Source organism: Bufo gargarizans, chromosome 5 (assembly GCF_014858855.1).
Source record: "Bufo gargarizans isolate SCDJY-AF-19 chromosome 5, ASM1485885v1, whole genome shotgun sequence".
Taxonomy (NCBI): domain Eukaryota; kingdom Metazoa; phylum Chordata; class Amphibia; order Anura; family Bufonidae; genus Bufo; species Bufo gargarizans.
In genome coordinates, this window is record NC_058084.1 from 74,093,982 (window position 1) to 74,112,326 (window position 18,345).

At 43.1% G+C, this 18,345-nt stretch overlaps 1 protein-coding gene across 1 annotated transcript; it reads left to right on the forward strand.

Annotated features, from left to right (window-relative positions):
- The first annotated feature begins 1,556 nt into the window (after positions 1-1,556).
- On the forward strand, positions 1,557-15,140 carry LOC122939081 (fatty acid-binding protein, adipocyte-like). The gene is made up of 4 exons (XM_044295052.1): positions 1,557-1,713; positions 5,202-5,374; positions 7,707-7,808; positions 14,905-15,140. Exons 1-4 carry the CDS (start codon positions 1,641-1,643, stop codon positions 14,953-14,955), a joined length of 399 nt encoding a protein of 132 aa, XP_044150987.1. The 5' UTR covers positions 1,557-1,640; the 3' UTR covers positions 14,956-15,140.
- The last annotated feature ends 3,205 nt before the right edge of the window (positions 15,141-18,345 follow it).

The following is an 18,345-nucleotide window of genomic DNA, read 5'->3' on the forward strand; positions in this document are numbered from 1 at the left end:
CAGTTTGAGGGTTTAGTAAGACCGTAGAGTGTATTATATTGTTATATTGATTATCACATCCACATAATTGCTATCTTGTGTAGGATGTCTATTGTGGTACTTGTGGTCCGCTCCGGGCATCCTCCACTGTATGCATTTTTGCTGGGGACCGCCATTAGCAACGGGCCACGAGTGCAGGATCTTCTCCCCTGTTTATATATAAATAACTGCATGTGGGTTTGAGCATTTCCTGCCTGTTTAACACCACGCCATTTTTTCACTTTGTTTGTATATTTAGTAGTACGTTGAGTCTTTGTGGTGTAAGTGTTATCATTTATGGTTTTTTTTTAACAATTGTGCAACTTGTATTTAAAGCAGAACTTTGATTTACCCTTCACCTTTATGAGCTCATTGTGTTAAAGAGCATCCTCCCCCAAAAGAAAAAACTAATCAGCAGTTAATATGCAGTAAGTATTGGAACGGAGTTCATCTCTCACATGACCAATTCTGTTCTAAGGCCGACTTCACACAGTCAGTGTTTGATCAGTGATTTCTATCAGTTATTGTGAGCCATAACCAGCTGCGGCTCTAAACACAGAACAGGTGCAGATCTTTCCATTATACTTTATACCTGTGTAACCTCCACTGCTGGTTTTGCCCTGATGGAAATCACTGATCAAACACTGACCAAACCCTGACTGTGTGAAACCAAACATAATTATAGTTATTAGTTTCTGAGAAACTTGTGTAACGATAAAGCCACTAGACAGCTTCATTATGATTTGTTGTAACTTGTGATGAGCGAAGCAAGCTTCAGATGCTACATCCGAAGTCACTTTGTTCAAAACGTCAGAGATCCGTCTAAAATGTACGTGCTCCAACGAGCCGAAGTAAGTTATTCCCGAAGTCATTTGCGACTTTGTCAAATAACTTCGGTCGTTTATTTTTTAAGTGGAAAACCACTTTAAAACTTGGATCCGAACTCGGCTTCGGTTCCTAGGTACTAGCGCAGAAAATAGGAAATGGGAGCAGTGGGCGAATTAGTGATGTATCAATTCTTTTAGTTTTTTACCCTACTCTGTGACCTTTCAAAAAATACTGTTGTCCCTCTGGACAACCCCTTAAACTAAAATTTCATGACTGTGCATAAAAATGGATAAAATTCCGTTCTGTGGTATTTGCATAGACGCAACCTTTATCGAATTAACAAAAAACTAACGGACTTAGTGCTGAACGTTCTAATAAAACTTTTGCAGATTACGCTTTCTTGGTCCGGACAGCGAATGCTGGAATATTCCTCAGGTTCCAAGCAGGTAAATTCTCATGAAGTAAACAGCCGTCTCTGCCCAGGCTGAGCTAATCACTATTCCAGCAATGTGTTGTTGCACGGGAAGCATCCCCTTTAGCCACATTTCGCCATCTCATCTCTGGCATCCGGCCAGAGCAATGTAAAACAGCTGAGCTGGGATTTCCAATGACAGTACCTGGGGAGGGAGTAGTGAACTGCTCCAGTGACGTCACTCTTAGTCCTCCCCGTGAACTGGTCCCCAGCCCAGAGTGCAGCCACTTTATAAGGGCTCACGGCATCCAGAGCTTCCCTCAGCGCTTCCCTCTCCACATCTCTGTGCTGAACACTGCAGCCTCTCCACTAACAGCTCATCATGGTGGACCAGTTTGTAGGCACCTGGAAGTTGTGCGAAAGCAAGGGCTTCGATGAGTACATGCAGTGCCTAGGTAAGCAAAAGGATGCTCCACTATTGTTTGATCACCTGTCGTGCTATACAGGTGCCTCAGCTTCAAGCGCAGACTTTCCTCCCTCTGTGGGTGGGTTCACATCACTTGTTATGCCTCCTGTTTGACGTATACGTAAAAAAAAAAAGGATATAAAAACGTAGCACACCAAGTTCTTGTATCCTGCACAGTCCAGTAAAAAAAAAAACAAAAAAAAAAAACAGATCCGTTTTTTTTTTTTTTTTCTATGAAACTCTACGGTGAACGGATGCCACTGTATAGTATCAGTCTGAGGCAACAAATAGGTTTTTTGTATACGTTAAACGGATGGGAAAAACGTGATGTGAACCCAGCCTAAGCTGTTCGCTCTGGAGAGGAAAGCGTTAAAAGCACACATTAAAGAGCACTCCGCTTGGAGGAACAGGTTTTTACTCCCTGTAGGATTTTTTTTTTAACTCTTTAATTTACAGGATGCACATCTTCCAGAGAACCTAGTTCAGGAATATATTTAAAAAAAACTTTAAGGTGCAGCAGCTTCATGTGGTTTTTGGAATCATTTTAAGAGGAGATTAAAATTTGCTAATTATAAAATTAGGAACAGTACAGGTTGCGTTCGAGCCGTACGTTTGATGTATGTTCATGGTATGTGTCAGGCCAGTATGTGTCCATGTACCTTTATTGCAACTGGGTAGGAAGAGCAAACTGCCCTTTTCTATGCAGAGGGTCTCAGAATAGGATCCAATGGGTGACGTATGCCTTTACAGTGACATAGGCTGGAGCCTTTAGATATACAGAGTATGTATGAAAATCTTCCTAACGTGTACCGCTGATGGAGGGCAGAGACGCAGCGTGCACTGAGCCTAATCTGTTCTCCAAAATCATTCCTAGAACTGTAACTCATTATTGATGCTATGTGAGAATGGAGTGATCATAGGGACAAATACTTCCCACGTTCTCGTTAGTTTGTCCTGTCAACAACTCTATGTACTTTATGGGCCGCAAAACACGGATCCGCAAAAAATACGGATGACGTCCGTGTGTATTCCTTATTTTGTGCAACGGAAGCTGACCCCTAATAGAACAGTCCTATCCTCGTCCGTAATGCGGACAATAATAGGACATGTTCGATTCTTTTGTGGAATGGACATACGGAAACGTAATGCACACGGAGTAACTGCCATTTTTATTGCGGACCCATTGAAATTAATGGTTCCGCATATGGTCCGCAAAAAAACGTAGTGGACACGGAACGAAAAAAAAACGTTTGTGTTCATAAGCCATTAGGCTGGGGCTATATGGTGACAGGCGTGTCCGCTGCTTCATGCAACACTATGGGACTGTCAAGGTTTGGCTATCTCCAGCAGCCCCATAGACTTGGATGGAGTAGCAGCGCGCATGCATGGTCAGACCCCTGCTGATCAGACACGTATCCCCTATCCTGTGGATAAGGCCTCTTTCACACTACCGTATGGCCATTTCAGTGTTTTGCCATCCGTTTTTCACGGATCCGTTGTTCCGTTTTTTTTTTTAGTTTCCGTTCCGTTTTTCCGTATGGCATATACAGTATACAGTAATTACATAGAAAAAATTGGGCTGGGCATAACATTTTCAATAGATGGTTCCGCAAAAATGGAATGGATACGGAAGACATACGGATGCATTTCCGTATGTGTTCCGTTTTTTTTGCGGCCCCATTGACTTAAATTGAGCCACGGAAACGCGATTTGCGGGCAATAATAGGACATGTTCTATCTTGGAACGGAAAAACCGAAATACAGAAACGGAATGCATACGGAGTACATTCCGTTTTTTTTATGCGGAACCATTGAAATGAATGGTTCCGTATACAGACCGTATACGGAACGCAAAAAACGGCCCGCAAGTTAGTGTGAAAGAGGCCTAAGAGAGAGGTTTTTGTAATTAGACAACCCCTTTAAGGTAATCAGAAACTACTTTCATATAGGAGCAGATTTCCTTAGACATTTAGGCGCCTTTCTGATGAGCGAGTTACACACATTGGACTCGCAGCGTGTGTAAGCGAGAGCACCCTTCAGCGAGAGCGTGGAACTCGCTCATGTGAAAGGGGCCTAATAGTCAAAAGGCATACGCATGCCGCTTAATAAGGCTTCATGCTTTGCAGTCCGCAAACTGCGGATACACACAACATGGATACCGGCAGTGTGCATCCCGCATTTTCCCTTTTGCAGGTTCCACAGTATGTTTCAAATGCCTATTCTTCTCTGCAAAATGCACATGTATAGGACATGTTCTATTTATTTTTATTTTTTTGCGGGGCTGAGGAGCAGGCATACGGACAGCACATGGTATGCTGGTCAAATCTTTTGGGGCCCCATTGAAATTAATGAGTCCGTATCCCATCTACAAAAAATGCGGACTGAAACTACGGTCGTGTGCATGAGGGCTATATATTTGATGTACTTTGGGCTGTCTGTGCTCTACAAGCTGAAATCTGTGGGAACCGAATCCTAAAGAATTTTGATGGATCTCATTGACTTTTAGGGTGGGCTGTATGGTTTCTATTAGGGTTTAGGTATTTCTGATGGCAAAAATAGTGCAGTAAGTCACTATCTTTAGTTTCGACCAACAGGCGGGGTTGCCAACCATCCAGAAATTTTGGGACAGTCCGTAAAAGTAGGCAACTTTTTTCCTTTGTCTGACCAAAAAAATAGACGTGACCATGATTTTTTTCAGGCTGGTGGTGCTTGACTAGATTATTTTTGTAATAATTATCATCATTTTACAGTTCATATTAAATGTTGATAATGAGTTCTCATTTAGTGTATTAAGCTATAGACATGTATGACTTATAATCTTTGTCATTCATTATGCTTTTCCAATTTGTCCATAAAAAAGTGTTGGTTGTCCATGATTTTGGGATAAGTTGTCCAGAAAAAAGAAACATTCTGGTTGGCAACCCTACCAACACGACCACTATACTTTGAATGAAGCTGTGCTTTCTGTTCCATTCACAGTGCTGGAAGCTACAGGGAACAGCTGATTGATGGGGGTGCGGGATGATGGACCCTCATTGATTGGATAATAATGACCTATCCTGAGGGTAGGTCATCATCAGGAGCCTGGAAAATCCCTTTAAATCGAGGAGAATTGTCTGGGTTCAGACTGCTCAGATGTGGTTTACACAAGAAGTTTCCATACTGGAAAATTAATGATTTGTATTGAGAGAACAGTGACAAAAAATCTTTACAAAATCTAATTGTTCATGGACGTACAGTATAGTTCTCACTGAGCGTATATGTTGCTTGCTGGGTTGTTATTCAAATGCATTTATCGATTATTGCAGATTGACCTTCTGTTATCTTATTTAGAAGTTGCTACGAAATGATGTACAAGGGGTTAAATTGTGTCGGGACTAGTAAAATGGGCAAGTGACTACTGAAAGTAATATGACAGTGTCAGCCAATCATGTATTTAGAGGATTTCTTATCTATTCCATGTTCTTCGTTTTACAGGGGTTGGCTTTACCACAAGAAAAGCTGCTATCATGGCAAAGCCAAACGTAGTCGTATCGAAAAACGGAGATGAGATCTCCCTAAAAACACAGAGCAGCCTGAAGACTACAGAGGTGAAGTTCAGACTTGGAGAGGAGTTTGAAGAGACCACAGCAGATGACAGGAAGACAAAGGTTAGGTGAACACTCAGATATCCACTCATGGATGAGATTTATCAAAGCTGATTCCACAGCTCACAATGCGCCATCACGGTCCAGTTTTTGCATGAGTTTTTTTGGGGTTTTTTTTTTGTCAAAACTGAGACAGAGTAGTACTTTACGCTTCCCTTTACAATGCAAGCTTGGTATAGGCTTAAAGGTGTTTCCGTGAAAAGTGAACTGTGAGAGTATGACCGGTTGGCCTATCAGGATACCAATGGACAGTCCTTAGTGATCAGCTGACGGGTGTGAGTACAGCAGCTCCAGCTGGTACAGCTGCAAGCTTAAAGGGGTTTTCCGGAGTAAAATATTGAGGACCTATCCTCAATAACAATAAGTCCAATTCAAGTGAATGTCCCGGGCTGCAATACCAAGCACAGCCACTATATAATGTATGGTGCTGTGCTTGGTATATTTGAGGAGGCCGCGGCACTCAACGCAAAGCTGTGGTCTCTTCAAACAGTTGATAGGTGGGGGTGCAGAGAGCCAGATATTGATGACCTAACCCGAAGAAAGGTCATCAATATTTTCCTTTTGGAAAAAAAACATTTTATATGTGACCTCAAGCAGCTTCGCCCAGAGAAAACAGACACTGAAGGGAAAATGCACACAGAACCAATTCAAGGGAGTGGACATTTTAATACAGGTCTAGACAAGTCCACTAGAACAAGTCCACTGTATCATGCCAAGTGTATAAAATCAGTTACAGAAGCAGTAAAGACGCGTCTCATCAGCATAAAACATATCACTTGTTTAATTACCTATCATATGAGTCGTGTTGTGAGCAGCTACGCCCTAAACTTGCAGTCCGGCCCTGTTCTAAAATGTAGTTGAACATGCAAGATAAAGTGATCCAGCACTCCGGCGTCTTGATAAAGATCACAGGCATTACTGAAGAAATAAAACAACACCATGTAGAACAACGCATGTCTTCCCTACGCATTTTGAACCTTGCAGTTCTTAATCATTAACTTAATTTCTTCAATAAAGTCTGTGGGTTTTATCAAGACGCTGGAGTGCTGGATCGCTTTATCTTGCATGTTCACCTTTTCCCCGAACCTAGCTGTCTGGGTGAAGGATCAGAAGTGAGGTACATTTTCTTTGGAAAATGTATTTGAGGTTGGAATAAAAAAAAAATTGAAAATATATTTTCACAATCAAATCTGCATAATTTTTTTTTTTTTAAAGTTACTTGTCACTTCTGAACCTTTTTTCAAATCTGGTACATTTTTATATATTTTTTTACATTAAAGTCAATAGGTAAATTGTTGGTGAATTTTGAATGTGAATTCTTCTGCTGAATCAGTGGTAAATTTTAGCCGTGTGAACATACCTTAAAGGGGTTATCCGAGAGTGCAAAATGTCCCCCCATATGCTGGGCCCCCCACATGGAATATACTTACCTCGCTCTGCGCCGCTCCTGGTCTCTGCACCGCCGCTGTGGCGCGGGGAGCGGGGTCAGTATATTCCATATGGGGGGCTCGTTATACGGGGGGACATTTTATACTCTCAGATAACCCCTTTAAAGGTATGCTCACACGGCTTAAATTTACCACTGAGGGCTCATGCTCACAGCCATAGTTGTTTTTGTGGTCCGCAAAACACAGATACCGGCCGTATGCATTCTGCATTTTGCAGGAATGTCCTACCGTTTATAGAACTGTCCTATCCTTGTCCGTAATATAGACAAGAATAGGACATGTTCTTTTTTATTTTTTTTTCGCGGGGCCACGGAATGGGAATACAGATGCGGACAGCACTTCGGATGTGGACAAAAAAACACCATTGTGAAGTCCTGTTTTCAGGTACTGATCTACTACTGCTTTTTCTACAGTGGATTTTACCTGTGTGAACATGCCCTCGAGCACTTCATGTGCTGCTCTATGGTGCCTATATGTGCAACCTGTTGCAGATACATGATGTGCATTACAAAATGACACAAATATATATTTTTTTATTAGGAGTCAAAGACAGAAGTTTTCAGTTTCCAGTCTTTGATAAACCCCTACCTAGAGTAAATTTCAATTGTCATTTACACCACTAAACTGGCAAAGTGCTGGGGCCAATAGCCTCGTCCCCACCTCAGAGATGTCAAACAGTGTCAAATAAGAGACACTTTATGTAATATCGCCCACATTTACATTTACCTTCAGAGGTTATCAGTCATCTATGTTAGTTGACCACGAATATGGTTAGCGGCATAATGAAGGGTTATTTTTACACCAGGTTTGCATTTGTCATATATGCTCCTGTAGACAAATCTCTTGTAGGGAATTTGCCGTAACTTTGCATACTGTTTGTTCTGCAGACCATTATAACCTGCGATGATGGAGTACTAACGCAGGTGCAGAAATGGGACGGCAAATCAACTACTATCAAAAGGGAACTGAAGAATGGACAGCTGGTGGTGGTAAGATCTCAATATCATCCCCTGATGTACCCGTACCATGAAATTGACTTCATCCTTCTCATTCGGGGCTGCTTTGAGCATCATTTGGGCATGGTGCTCAGGGTTCCAGTGCGGTTGTAGTTAAATATTGTTAGCATCACTGTTTTGTGAAGAAAATATGATCATATGGGGTATTCACCTGCAAAATCTAAAAAATAAAACACCCCCAACTATTTACTGGTAGATAACACGGCACCAACAAAAAACCAAGCAACATGTGGTGTAAAATGTCACCAAAATTTCATTAAGTCCAGTTTCATAAAAACTCCCACCCATTCTTCTCATGTAAATGTTGTAAATGTATCCGGGATGATTAACCACTTAAGGACCACAGGTTTATACCCCCCTAGTGACCAGGCCCTTTTTTACAAATCGGCACTCCACAACTTTAGCGGTTTATTGCTCGGTCATGCAACTTACCACCCAAATGAATTTTACCTCCTTTTCTTCTCACTAATAGAGCTTTCATTTGGTGGTATTTCATTGCCGCTGACATTTTTACTTTTTTTGTTATTAATCGAAATTTAACGATTTTTTTTGCAAAAAAATGACATTTTTCACTTTCAGCTGTAAAATTTTGCAAAAAAAACGACATCCATATATACATTTTTCGCCAAATTTATTGTTCTACATGTCTTTGATAAAAAAAAAATGTTTGGGCAAAAAAAAAATGGTTTGGGTAAAAGTTATAGCATTTGCAAACTATGGTACAAAAATGTGAATTTCCGCTTTTTGAAACAGCTCTGACTTTCTGAGCACCTGTCATGATTCCTGAGGTTCTACAATGCCCAAACAGTAGAAAACCCCCACAAATGACCCCATTTCGGAAAGTAGACACCCTAAGGTATTCGCTGATGGGCATAGTGAGTTCATAGAACTTTTTATTTTTTGTCACAAGTTAGCGGAAAATGATGATGATTTTATTTTTTTTATTTTTTCTTACAAAGTCTCATATTCCACTAACTTGCGACAAAAAATAAAAAATTCTAAAAACTTGCCATGCCCCTCACGGAATACCTTGGGGTGTCTTCTTTCCAAAATGGGGTCACTTGTGGGGTAGTTATACTGCCCTGGCAATTTAGGGGCCCAAATGTGTGAGAAGAACTTTGCAATCAAAATGTGTAAAAAATGACCGGTGAAATCCAAAAGGTGCACTTTGGAATATGTGCCCCTTTGCCCACCTTGGCAGCAAAAAAGTGTGACACATCTGGTATCGCCGTACTCAGGAGAAGTTGGGGAATGTGTTTTGGGGTGTCATTTTACATATACCCATGCTGGGTGAGAAAAATATCTTGGTCAAATGCCAACTTTGTATAAAAAAATGGGAAAAGTTGTCTTTTGCCAAGATATTTCTCTCACCCAGCATGGGTATATGTAAAATGACACCCCAAAACACATTCCCCAACTTCTCCTGAGTACGGCGATACCAGATGTGTCACACTTTTTTGCTGCCAAGGTGGGCAAAGGGGCACATATTCCAAAGTGCACCTTTCAGATTTTGCAGGCCATTTTTTACACATTTTGATTGCAAGGTACTTCTCACATATTTGGGCCCCTAAATTGCCAGGGCAGTATAACTACGCCACAAGTGACCCCATTTTGAAAAGAAGACACCCCAAGGTATTCCGTGAGGGGCACGGCGAGTTCCTAGAATTTTTTATTTTTTGTCACAAGTTAGCAGAAAATGATGATTTTTCTTTTTTTTTCTTTTTTCCTTACAAAGTCTCATATTCCACTAACTTGCGACAAAAAATAAAAAATTCTAGGAACTCGCCATGCCCCTCACGGAATACCTTGGGGTGTCTTCTTTCCAAAATGGGGTCACTTGTGGCGTAGTTATACTGCCCTGGCAATTTAGGGGCCCAAATATGTGAGAAGTACCTTGCAATCAAAATGTGTAAAAAATGGCCTGCAAAATCTGAAAGGTGCACTTTGGAATATGTGCCCCTTTGCCCACCTTGGCAGCAAAAAAGTGTGACACATCTGGTATCGCCGTACTCAGGAGAAGTTGGGGAATGTGTTTTGGGGTGTCATTTTACATATACCCATGCTGGGTGAGAGAAATATCTTGGTCAAATGCCAACTTTGTATAAAAAAATGGGAAAAGTTGTCTTTTGCCAAGATATTTCTCTCACCCAGCATGGGTATATGTAAAATGACACCCCAAAACACATTGCCCAACTTCTCCTGAGTACGGCGATACCACATGTGTGACACTTTTTTGCAGCCTAGATGCGCAAAGGGGCCCAAATTCCTTTTAGGAGGGCATTTTTAGACATTTGGATCCCAGACTTCTTCTCACACTTTCGGGCCCCTAAAAAGCCAGGGCAGTATAAATACCCCACATGTGACCCCACTTTGGAAAGAAGACACCCCAAGGTATTCAATGAGGGGCATGGCGAGTTCCTAGAATTTTTATTTTTTTTGCATAAGTTAGCGGATATTGATTTTTTTTTGTTTTTTTCTCACAAAGTCTCACTTTCCGCTAACTTAGGACAAAAATTTCAATCTTTCATGGACTCAATATGCCCCTCACGGAATACCTTGGGGTGTCTTCTTTCCGAAATGGGGTCACATGTGGGGTATTTATACTGCCCTGGCTTTTTAGGGGCCCTAAAGCGTGAGAAGAAGTCTGGAATATAAATGTCTAAAAATGTTTACGCATTTGGATTCCGTGAGGGGTATGGTGCGTCCATGTGAGATTTTATTTTTTGACACAAGTTAGTGGAATATGAGACTTAGTAAGAAAAAACAAAAACAAACAAAAAATTTCCGCTAACTTGTGCCAAAAAAAATGTCTGAATGGAGCCTTACCAAGGGGGGGGGGGGGGGGGGTGATCAATGACAGGGGGGTGATCAATGACAGGGGGGTGATCACCCATATAGACTCCCTGATCACCCCCCTGTCACTGATCACCCCCCCTGTAAGGCTCCATTCAGACATCCGCATGATTTTTTACGGATCCATGGATACATGTATCGGATCCACAAAACGCATGCGGACGTCTGAATGGAGCCTTACAGGGGGGTTATCAATGACAGGGGGTGATCAGGGTAATCAGGGTGATCACCCCCTGTCACTGATCACCCCCCCTGTAAGGCTCCATTCAGACATCCGCATGATTTTTTACGGATCCATGGATACATGTATCGGATCCACAGAACGCATGCGGACGTCTGAATGGAGCCTTACAGGGGGGTTATCAATGACAGGGGGTGATCAGGGTAATCAGGGTGATCACCCCCCTGTCACTGATCACCCCCCCTGTAAGGCTCCATTCAGACATCCGCATGATTTTTTACGGATCCATGGATACATGTATCGGATCCACAGAACGCATGCGGACGTCTGAATGGAGCCTTACAGGGGGGTTATCAATGACAGGGGGTGATCAGGGTAATCAGGGTGATCACCCCCCTGTCACTGATCACCCCCCCTGTAAGGCTCCATTCAGACATCCGCATGATTTTTTACGGATCCATGGATACATGTATCGGATCCACAAAACGCATGCGGACGTCTGAATGGAGCCTTACAGGGGGGTTATCAATGACAGGGGGTGATCAGGGTAATCACCCCCCTGTCACTGATCACCCCCCCTTTAAGGCTTCATTGAGACATCCGCATGATTTTTTACGGATCCATGGATACATGTATCGGATCCACAGAACGCATGCGGACGTCTGAATGGAGCCTTACAGGGGGGTTATCAATGACAGGGGGTGATCAGGGTAATCAGGGTGATCACCCCCCTGTCACTGATCACCCCCCCTGTAAGGCTCCATTCAGACATCCGCATGATTTTTTACGGATCCATGGATACATGTATCGGATCCACAGAACGCATGCGGACGTCTGAATGGAGCCTTACAGGGGGGTTATCAATGACAGGGGGTGATCAGGGTAATCAGGGTGATCACCCCCCTGTCACTGATCACCCCCCCTGTAAGGCTTCATTGAGACATCCGCATGATTTTTTACGGATCCATGGATACATGGATCGGATCCACAAAACGCATGCGGACGTCTGAATGGAGCCTTACAGGGGGGTTATCAATGACAGGGGGTGATCAGGGTAATCACCCCCCTGTCACTGATCACCCCCCCTGTAAGGCTCCATTCAGACATCCGCATGATTTTTTACGGATCCATGGATACATGGATCGGATCCACAAAACGCATGCGGACGTCTGAATGGAGCCTTACAGGGGGGTTATCAATGACAGGGGTGATCAGGGTGATCACCCCCCTGTCACTGATCACCCCCCCTGTAAGGCTCCATTCAGACATCCGCATGATTTTTTACGGATCCATGGATACATGGATCGGATCCACAGAACGCATGCGGACGTCTGAATGGATCCTTACAGGGGGGTTATCAATGACAGGGGGTGATCAGGGTAATCAGGGTGATCACCCCCCTGTCACTGATCACCCCCCCTGTAAGGCTCCAATCAGACATGCGCATGATTTTTTACGGATACATGGATCGGATCCACAAAACGCATGCGGACGTCTGAATGGAGCCTTACAGGGGAGTGATCAATGACAGGGGGTGATCAGGGAGTGTATATGGGTGATCACCCGCCTGTCATTGATCACCCCCCTGTAAGGCTCCATTCAGACGTCCGTATGCTTTTTGCGGATCCGATCCATGTATCCGTGGATCCGTAAAAATCATACGGACGTCTGAACGGAGCCTGACAGGGGGGTGATCAATGACAGGGCGGTGATCAATGACAGGGGGGTGATCAGGGAGTTTATATGGGGTGATCATGGGTGATCAGGGGTTTATAAGGGGTTAATAAGTGACGGGGGGGGGGGGGTGTAGTGTAGTGTAGTGTGGTGTTTGGTGCGACTGTACTGACCTACCTGAGTCCTCTGGTGGTCGATCCTAACAAAAGGGACCACCAGAGGACCAGGTAGGAGGTATATTAGACGCTGTTATGAAAACAGCGTCTAATATACCTGTTAGGGGTTAAAAAATTCGGATCTCCAGCCTGCCAGCGAGCGATCGCCGCTGGCAGGCTGGAGATCCACTCGCTTACCTTCCGTTCCTGTGAGCGCGCGCGCCTGTGTGCGCGCGTTCACAGGAAATCTCGCGTCTCGCGAGATGACGCCTATTGGCGTTAGTGTGACCTGGGAGCGCCGCAGCATTGACGCCTTTCGGCGTTAGTGTGACGGGAGGAGGTTAAAACATTTATCAAGGGACGATTTTATTTGTAAAAAAAAAAGTCGCAAGTCACTTTTTTTTCCAGCCATGTGACAATGTTTAGTCGCACGGACGGTTTTACCCCATGTTCGACATTTGGGGGCGGAACGGGGGCAGAGCAGGGGTGTGTTGGGGCCCATGCAGGGGTCAGGACTCCCACCTTGGCAAATTTACGTGTGGAAACAGGTGTATATGTTGCCAAAAAACTACCCCAGCCAGGGAATGAAGTAGCTTTTACACCAGGCGCAAAGAGTGCCGTAGATGTGCCTTGCCTAATCAAAGATTGCCAAACCCGATAACAAGTACATGCAGAAATAGGACACACACCAAAAATATTCAAACATATGTATATTTCATTGGATCAAACATTTCATTGGATAAAAACAGTTAAAAACCACCAAGGATTGGAGGTCCCCCAAAAAATAATAGGGTACTCTCTGCTCACAGCACAGGTCATAGTATGATCATTGAGGTACGCCTCGCACGCCTCATAAATCTAATCTAATGGCAGTGTATGGGGGAATGTAAGACCTGCGTAAAAAGCTGCTCTTAGTAAATGACCCCCTGTAGACTTTATGGGGTAGATTTATCAAACTGGTGTAAAGTAGAACTGGCTTAGTTGCCCATAGCAACCAATCAGATTGTTTGAAAGCTCCTTTGGAAAATGAAAGGTAGAATCTGATTGGTTGCTATGGGCAACTAAGCCAGTTCTATTTTACACCAGTTTGATAAATCTCCCACGAAGAGTCCACTAGAGCACTTTTGGGTGCCTTAACAAATGGCAGATTTTGTGGCAGAGATGTCTGCAACTGAAAAATCAGTTTAAGGGCTCATTCACACGACCGTGTGCCTTCCGCAATTTGCGGAACGGAACAGACGGGCCATTATAGAAATGGACAAGAATAGGACACGATTTATATTTTTTGCGGGGCCACGAAACGTAGCAACGGACACGGACAGCATACGGAGTACTGTCCGCATCTTTTGCGGCCGCATTGAAGCAAATAGGTCGGCGCCCGAGCCGCAAAAAGTGCGGCTCGGATGCAGAACCAAACCACGGTCGTGTGAATCAGCCCTAATTCATCTTAAATAGGATTGTTCTGGCAGCGAGCAGCTGGATTTCTGCAAGCTCTATTCATATGAATGCAGCTGTAGCAGACATTTCTGCAACAAAATTTGCTGCAAATGAAAGCACCCTGAGGCTACCCGCAGACCGCATCACATTACACTAGCAGCAAAGTGAATGAGATTAGACAAATCTCATGTACACTTTGGGGGAGATTTATCAAACTGGTGTAAAGTAGAACTGGCTTAGTTGACCATAGCAACCAATCAGATTCCTCCTTTTATTTTCCAAAGGGGCTGTGAAAAATGAAAGGTGTAATCTGATTAGTTGGTATGGGCAACTAAGCCAGTTCTAATTTACACCAGTTTGATAAATCTCCCCCATTGTCTTTTTGTTCAGTAGCTCCTTCAGCATATGACATTAGGGTGTGTCTGGCCACACCTTGTACGCGCCCTACTTATATGTCCACAGTACATAAAAAAAAAGGAAACAGCCAGCATGTACACATTCACCAAAGTTGTGAAAGCCAGAAATGATTCATGTGCCAGCACGAACAACAGGATCACCCAATGAATGAGCGGTTCGCTCGTTCATCAGGTGATTGGCGGCAAATTTAGACGGCAGACTGTCGTCAACGAGCGTGAGCAGGAATGGTCGTTTCCGATAATCTGCCCCAGAATCAGTTAGGTTTTATTATGCCTAGTATTATTATGTTATTATACTAGTGTGTAGGTTGTGTACTGTACATCTCTTCACTCACCTTCCTTTTCTCTTCCAGACATGCTCCATGGGAGACGTGACGTGTGTCCGTGTGTATGACAAGGTGTAGGCCTAACTTCAGTCTGTCAGACTGAAACTGAAAAACAGCTCAGTTCAATGAGCCTTGCTCACCCAAACTACTCTGCATCTCAGTCTACGATGATCAACACTATAGGTGCTAAATTCTGCATGGGACCAGTAGTGTACCTAATCTGAACCTGCTGTGAATCCCAAATAAATTCCTCTTACAACCTGTCTGATGATGCATATGGTTTATTGTCTGTTTGTGCATGGGGGGTAACAGGGAACAATGGGACTTGTAGTTCCACTATAATGTGAGCTCTGCTATCGAGATTGTTGCATCTATTTGTTCAATCCCCTACTGCAGTATATCAGGGTCAATGTGTTACTTGTACCTACTGGGCCCAATGTAAAATCTATATCACTGCCCTTCAGTCCACCTATCATACGCCCATTGATCATACTGGTTGCGTATGTGCTAGAGTGGCTTTGTTCACACCCATGTTCAATTTCTACTCCCCAATCAGGGTGAGAAAAAAAAAAAATCCAATCTACCAACAGATGTTGGCGAACAAATGGTTATTCTAGTAACATAGCACACCATTGTACTGAATACTAATAGCTAGCAGTCTGCAGTAAGAGTACAGAGGGGAGGTAACCAGTTGGGGGTGTGTACCTGCACAGACTGACTCTATCCAATCAGTGCTGCCATTGTCAGACTGTGCAGGTACACACCCCCAACTGGTTACCTCCCCTCTGTACCCTTACTGCAGACTGCTAGCAATGTATTCATAACTTCTAGTTAAAAAAAATAAAGGAATGGCACAACAGAGTCATATGAATAGATGCTCCAGAATTGTTATTAAACGGGGAATGCATGAAGCTATTAAAACAGGCATCTCAGGAGCATTAAAAGGTCCTCTTTAAATATGCAGTAGATCAAAGATAAGGCTTCACATGAGCTATCAGCTGACGGGACTGAGAAGTCATACTCCGCAAACAGACTGATGTTTTTAACCCTTGTATCTCAAAAACGGCTCAACATTTTTAATAAAGACCAAATGAAAAAAATATTTTTCGACTAAAATGAGTAAAATGTAATCCAAAAAAAATATTGCCCCAAAGGTGTCCATAGGTTTTGAGCCCTATCCTAGAGCCATGTTGGGAATGCACACTTATGGGGAAGTTACATATGCCCAGCTTATTTGTGGCCAAAACTGGCCCAAATTTCCAGGATTGTTTCAAAAAATTTGGGACAATCCCATTTAAAAGCTATGGACACCTCTGAAGCTGCACGCTGCGGTTTGTGTCTGGCCGACCCTCCGCTTACGGCCATGCCGGAGTTTCACACCGGAGGTGTGAAAGTAGCATTAGTTATCATTGCCAGTCTTCCGTGGAATAGATAAAACCAGGTATATTAGGTAATGATTAGTTAAATCTTTATACTGGTAATAACAGCACAAGATTATGACAACTCCGACAACAGGCCACAATGCAGCACACATAAAAGAGGGACGCACGCACAATAATATGGGTTGATTGTATTTCTTCTCTTCTTGGCTGGCTCTTTAGATGATTAAAAGGAAGGCTATTTCTATTTCTTGTCAGAACTATTTACACAGATTCACCTTTTGGGAAGAGATCTCATTCCCAGGACATATTGACCCACCAATAACACAGATGTTTACACAGGTTGGGTGGGGAGTCTATAGAGCTGACATTGTTTAAAAAAAAACTAACACAAAAGAACTGGGGAACAAATTGAAAGACACACAAGTCCTGCTAGTCTGTTATAAAATACCACATTATTCTATGAGCACAAATAGAATCCATCAAAAAGTGTACTCGTGACCCAAACAACACATGACACTGAAGAAAGAGTCACTATGGCACATAACAAGTTGTGCACTTCTGGAAATGTCCTATTGATGGCCTATCCTCATGATAGGTGATCAATATGAGATCTGCGGAGGTCCGACACCCCTGCTGATCAGCGGTTCATAGAGGCTGCAGCATTCTGTGAGTGTTTAGGCCATGTGAAGTCACATTCATCGGTCACATGTGCAATACCCCAGAGGACTAAAGGGTTAATTATTGCCAAAAGAGTTAATTTAATGTTGCCAAGTTAAAGGCTGTGATGTACTGTTGAAACTCTCACTTCTTTATGCACTGTGTATTCTAAATTGCAATGTATGGGCAATATAGGGTTAACATTGACAGACCAGGTCCACCCTCTGGTTAGTAGGGAGTTTAGTCTGAGCAGAGCTGCAGAGAGTTCTTGCAGACCAGGCCCAAGCGCACCTGTCTCTGAGATTACAGCCAAAAGAGCAACTTCACTACCAGAGTAACACAGAAGAAAAGAGACCATGCTTTATAGAAGGTCCAGAACCATTCAGGCCGTGCAGGATAACAACAGCACATTTTGCTCATTTATAGCATACATTAAGAGACGACGACGTTAATGCTATACAAGGGATTATTGCCTCCAGCACCTAACACACAAAACGGACTGGACATTCATATCTTAAATCTGCCTTCCTCAGCCCGGGAACTGCAGGAAGAGTACCTAACTGCATGCCTATAGTTATATGAAGAGACTTCTTAGAGTAAAAGACGGGGAATACTACAACTACCATCATTCTTGCTGCGTCGTGATATACTTTGGAACTGTGCCTTTTGCTGGTATATGTACTACTAAAAAAATGTATTTACTGCAACCAACAAGCCTAATTATTGACACCATCATCCGTCACTCCCATCCAAACTGTTCACCATCAAGGGTGCCCCAACTACCATTAGGCAGGAGCCCCAACATCAGCGTGTGCCCTGAGGGAAGAAAGGGTGTGACCTCCTGTCACTGCATTGCCCTAGATCACATCTATTATAATGTGGAGATTCCTTCAAAATATGAAAGAAAAAGAATAAATTGAACAAAATCCTTGAGTTACTCTTTTTAGTATTCCATTTAGCAGTTTCTAGATTATCTAGTTGTAAAATTGGCCACAGTAGTTGGCATTCAGCTTTCCATAGGCTACCAGGACAATTCAGATTGTATATGATTCAGAAATAAGATATCAATTGTTATGAAAAAAATATGCCCCCATCTTCAAAAGACCTGTCTACAGTATGTGTCCTTCTTAACTGGAGTTCCAAAATTCTATGCAGGAAAATAAGGCTGAAAGGGGCCATAGGTTGCACCCAAAGAGGCAGACTATTGAAAACTAAGCTACTGAGGATAAATGGTTAGAGAATAGAGAGTAGCTAAAAGAGTTTTTTTTATTGCTTATACAGTATGTCTAATAGGTGAGGGCTGCGCCTTTGACATACACACGCTTTGGAAAGAGGGAATCCCTTGACCCCTGTTCAGTCTATGAGATAGTCGCTGGTTGCTGCATCCGAGGGGAGATTGACTCCATTGGCCATACATATGAGCGGCTCT

Bases quoted from the DNA above. Each gene is read 5' to 3' on its own strand.
- LOC122939081 (XM_044295052.1), top strand. From the start codon at position 1,641: ATGGTGGACCAGTTTGTAGGCACCTGGAAGTTGTGCGAAAGCAAGGGC. The intron at 1,714-5,201 runs GTAAGCAAAAGG...TTCGTTTTACAG, and splicing joins TGAGTACATGCAGTGCCTAG to GGGTTGGCTTTACCACAAGA. The intron at 7,809-14,904 runs GTAAGATCTCAA...TTTCTCTTCCAG, and splicing joins AGAATGGACAGCTGGTGGTG to ACATGCTCCATGGGAGACGT.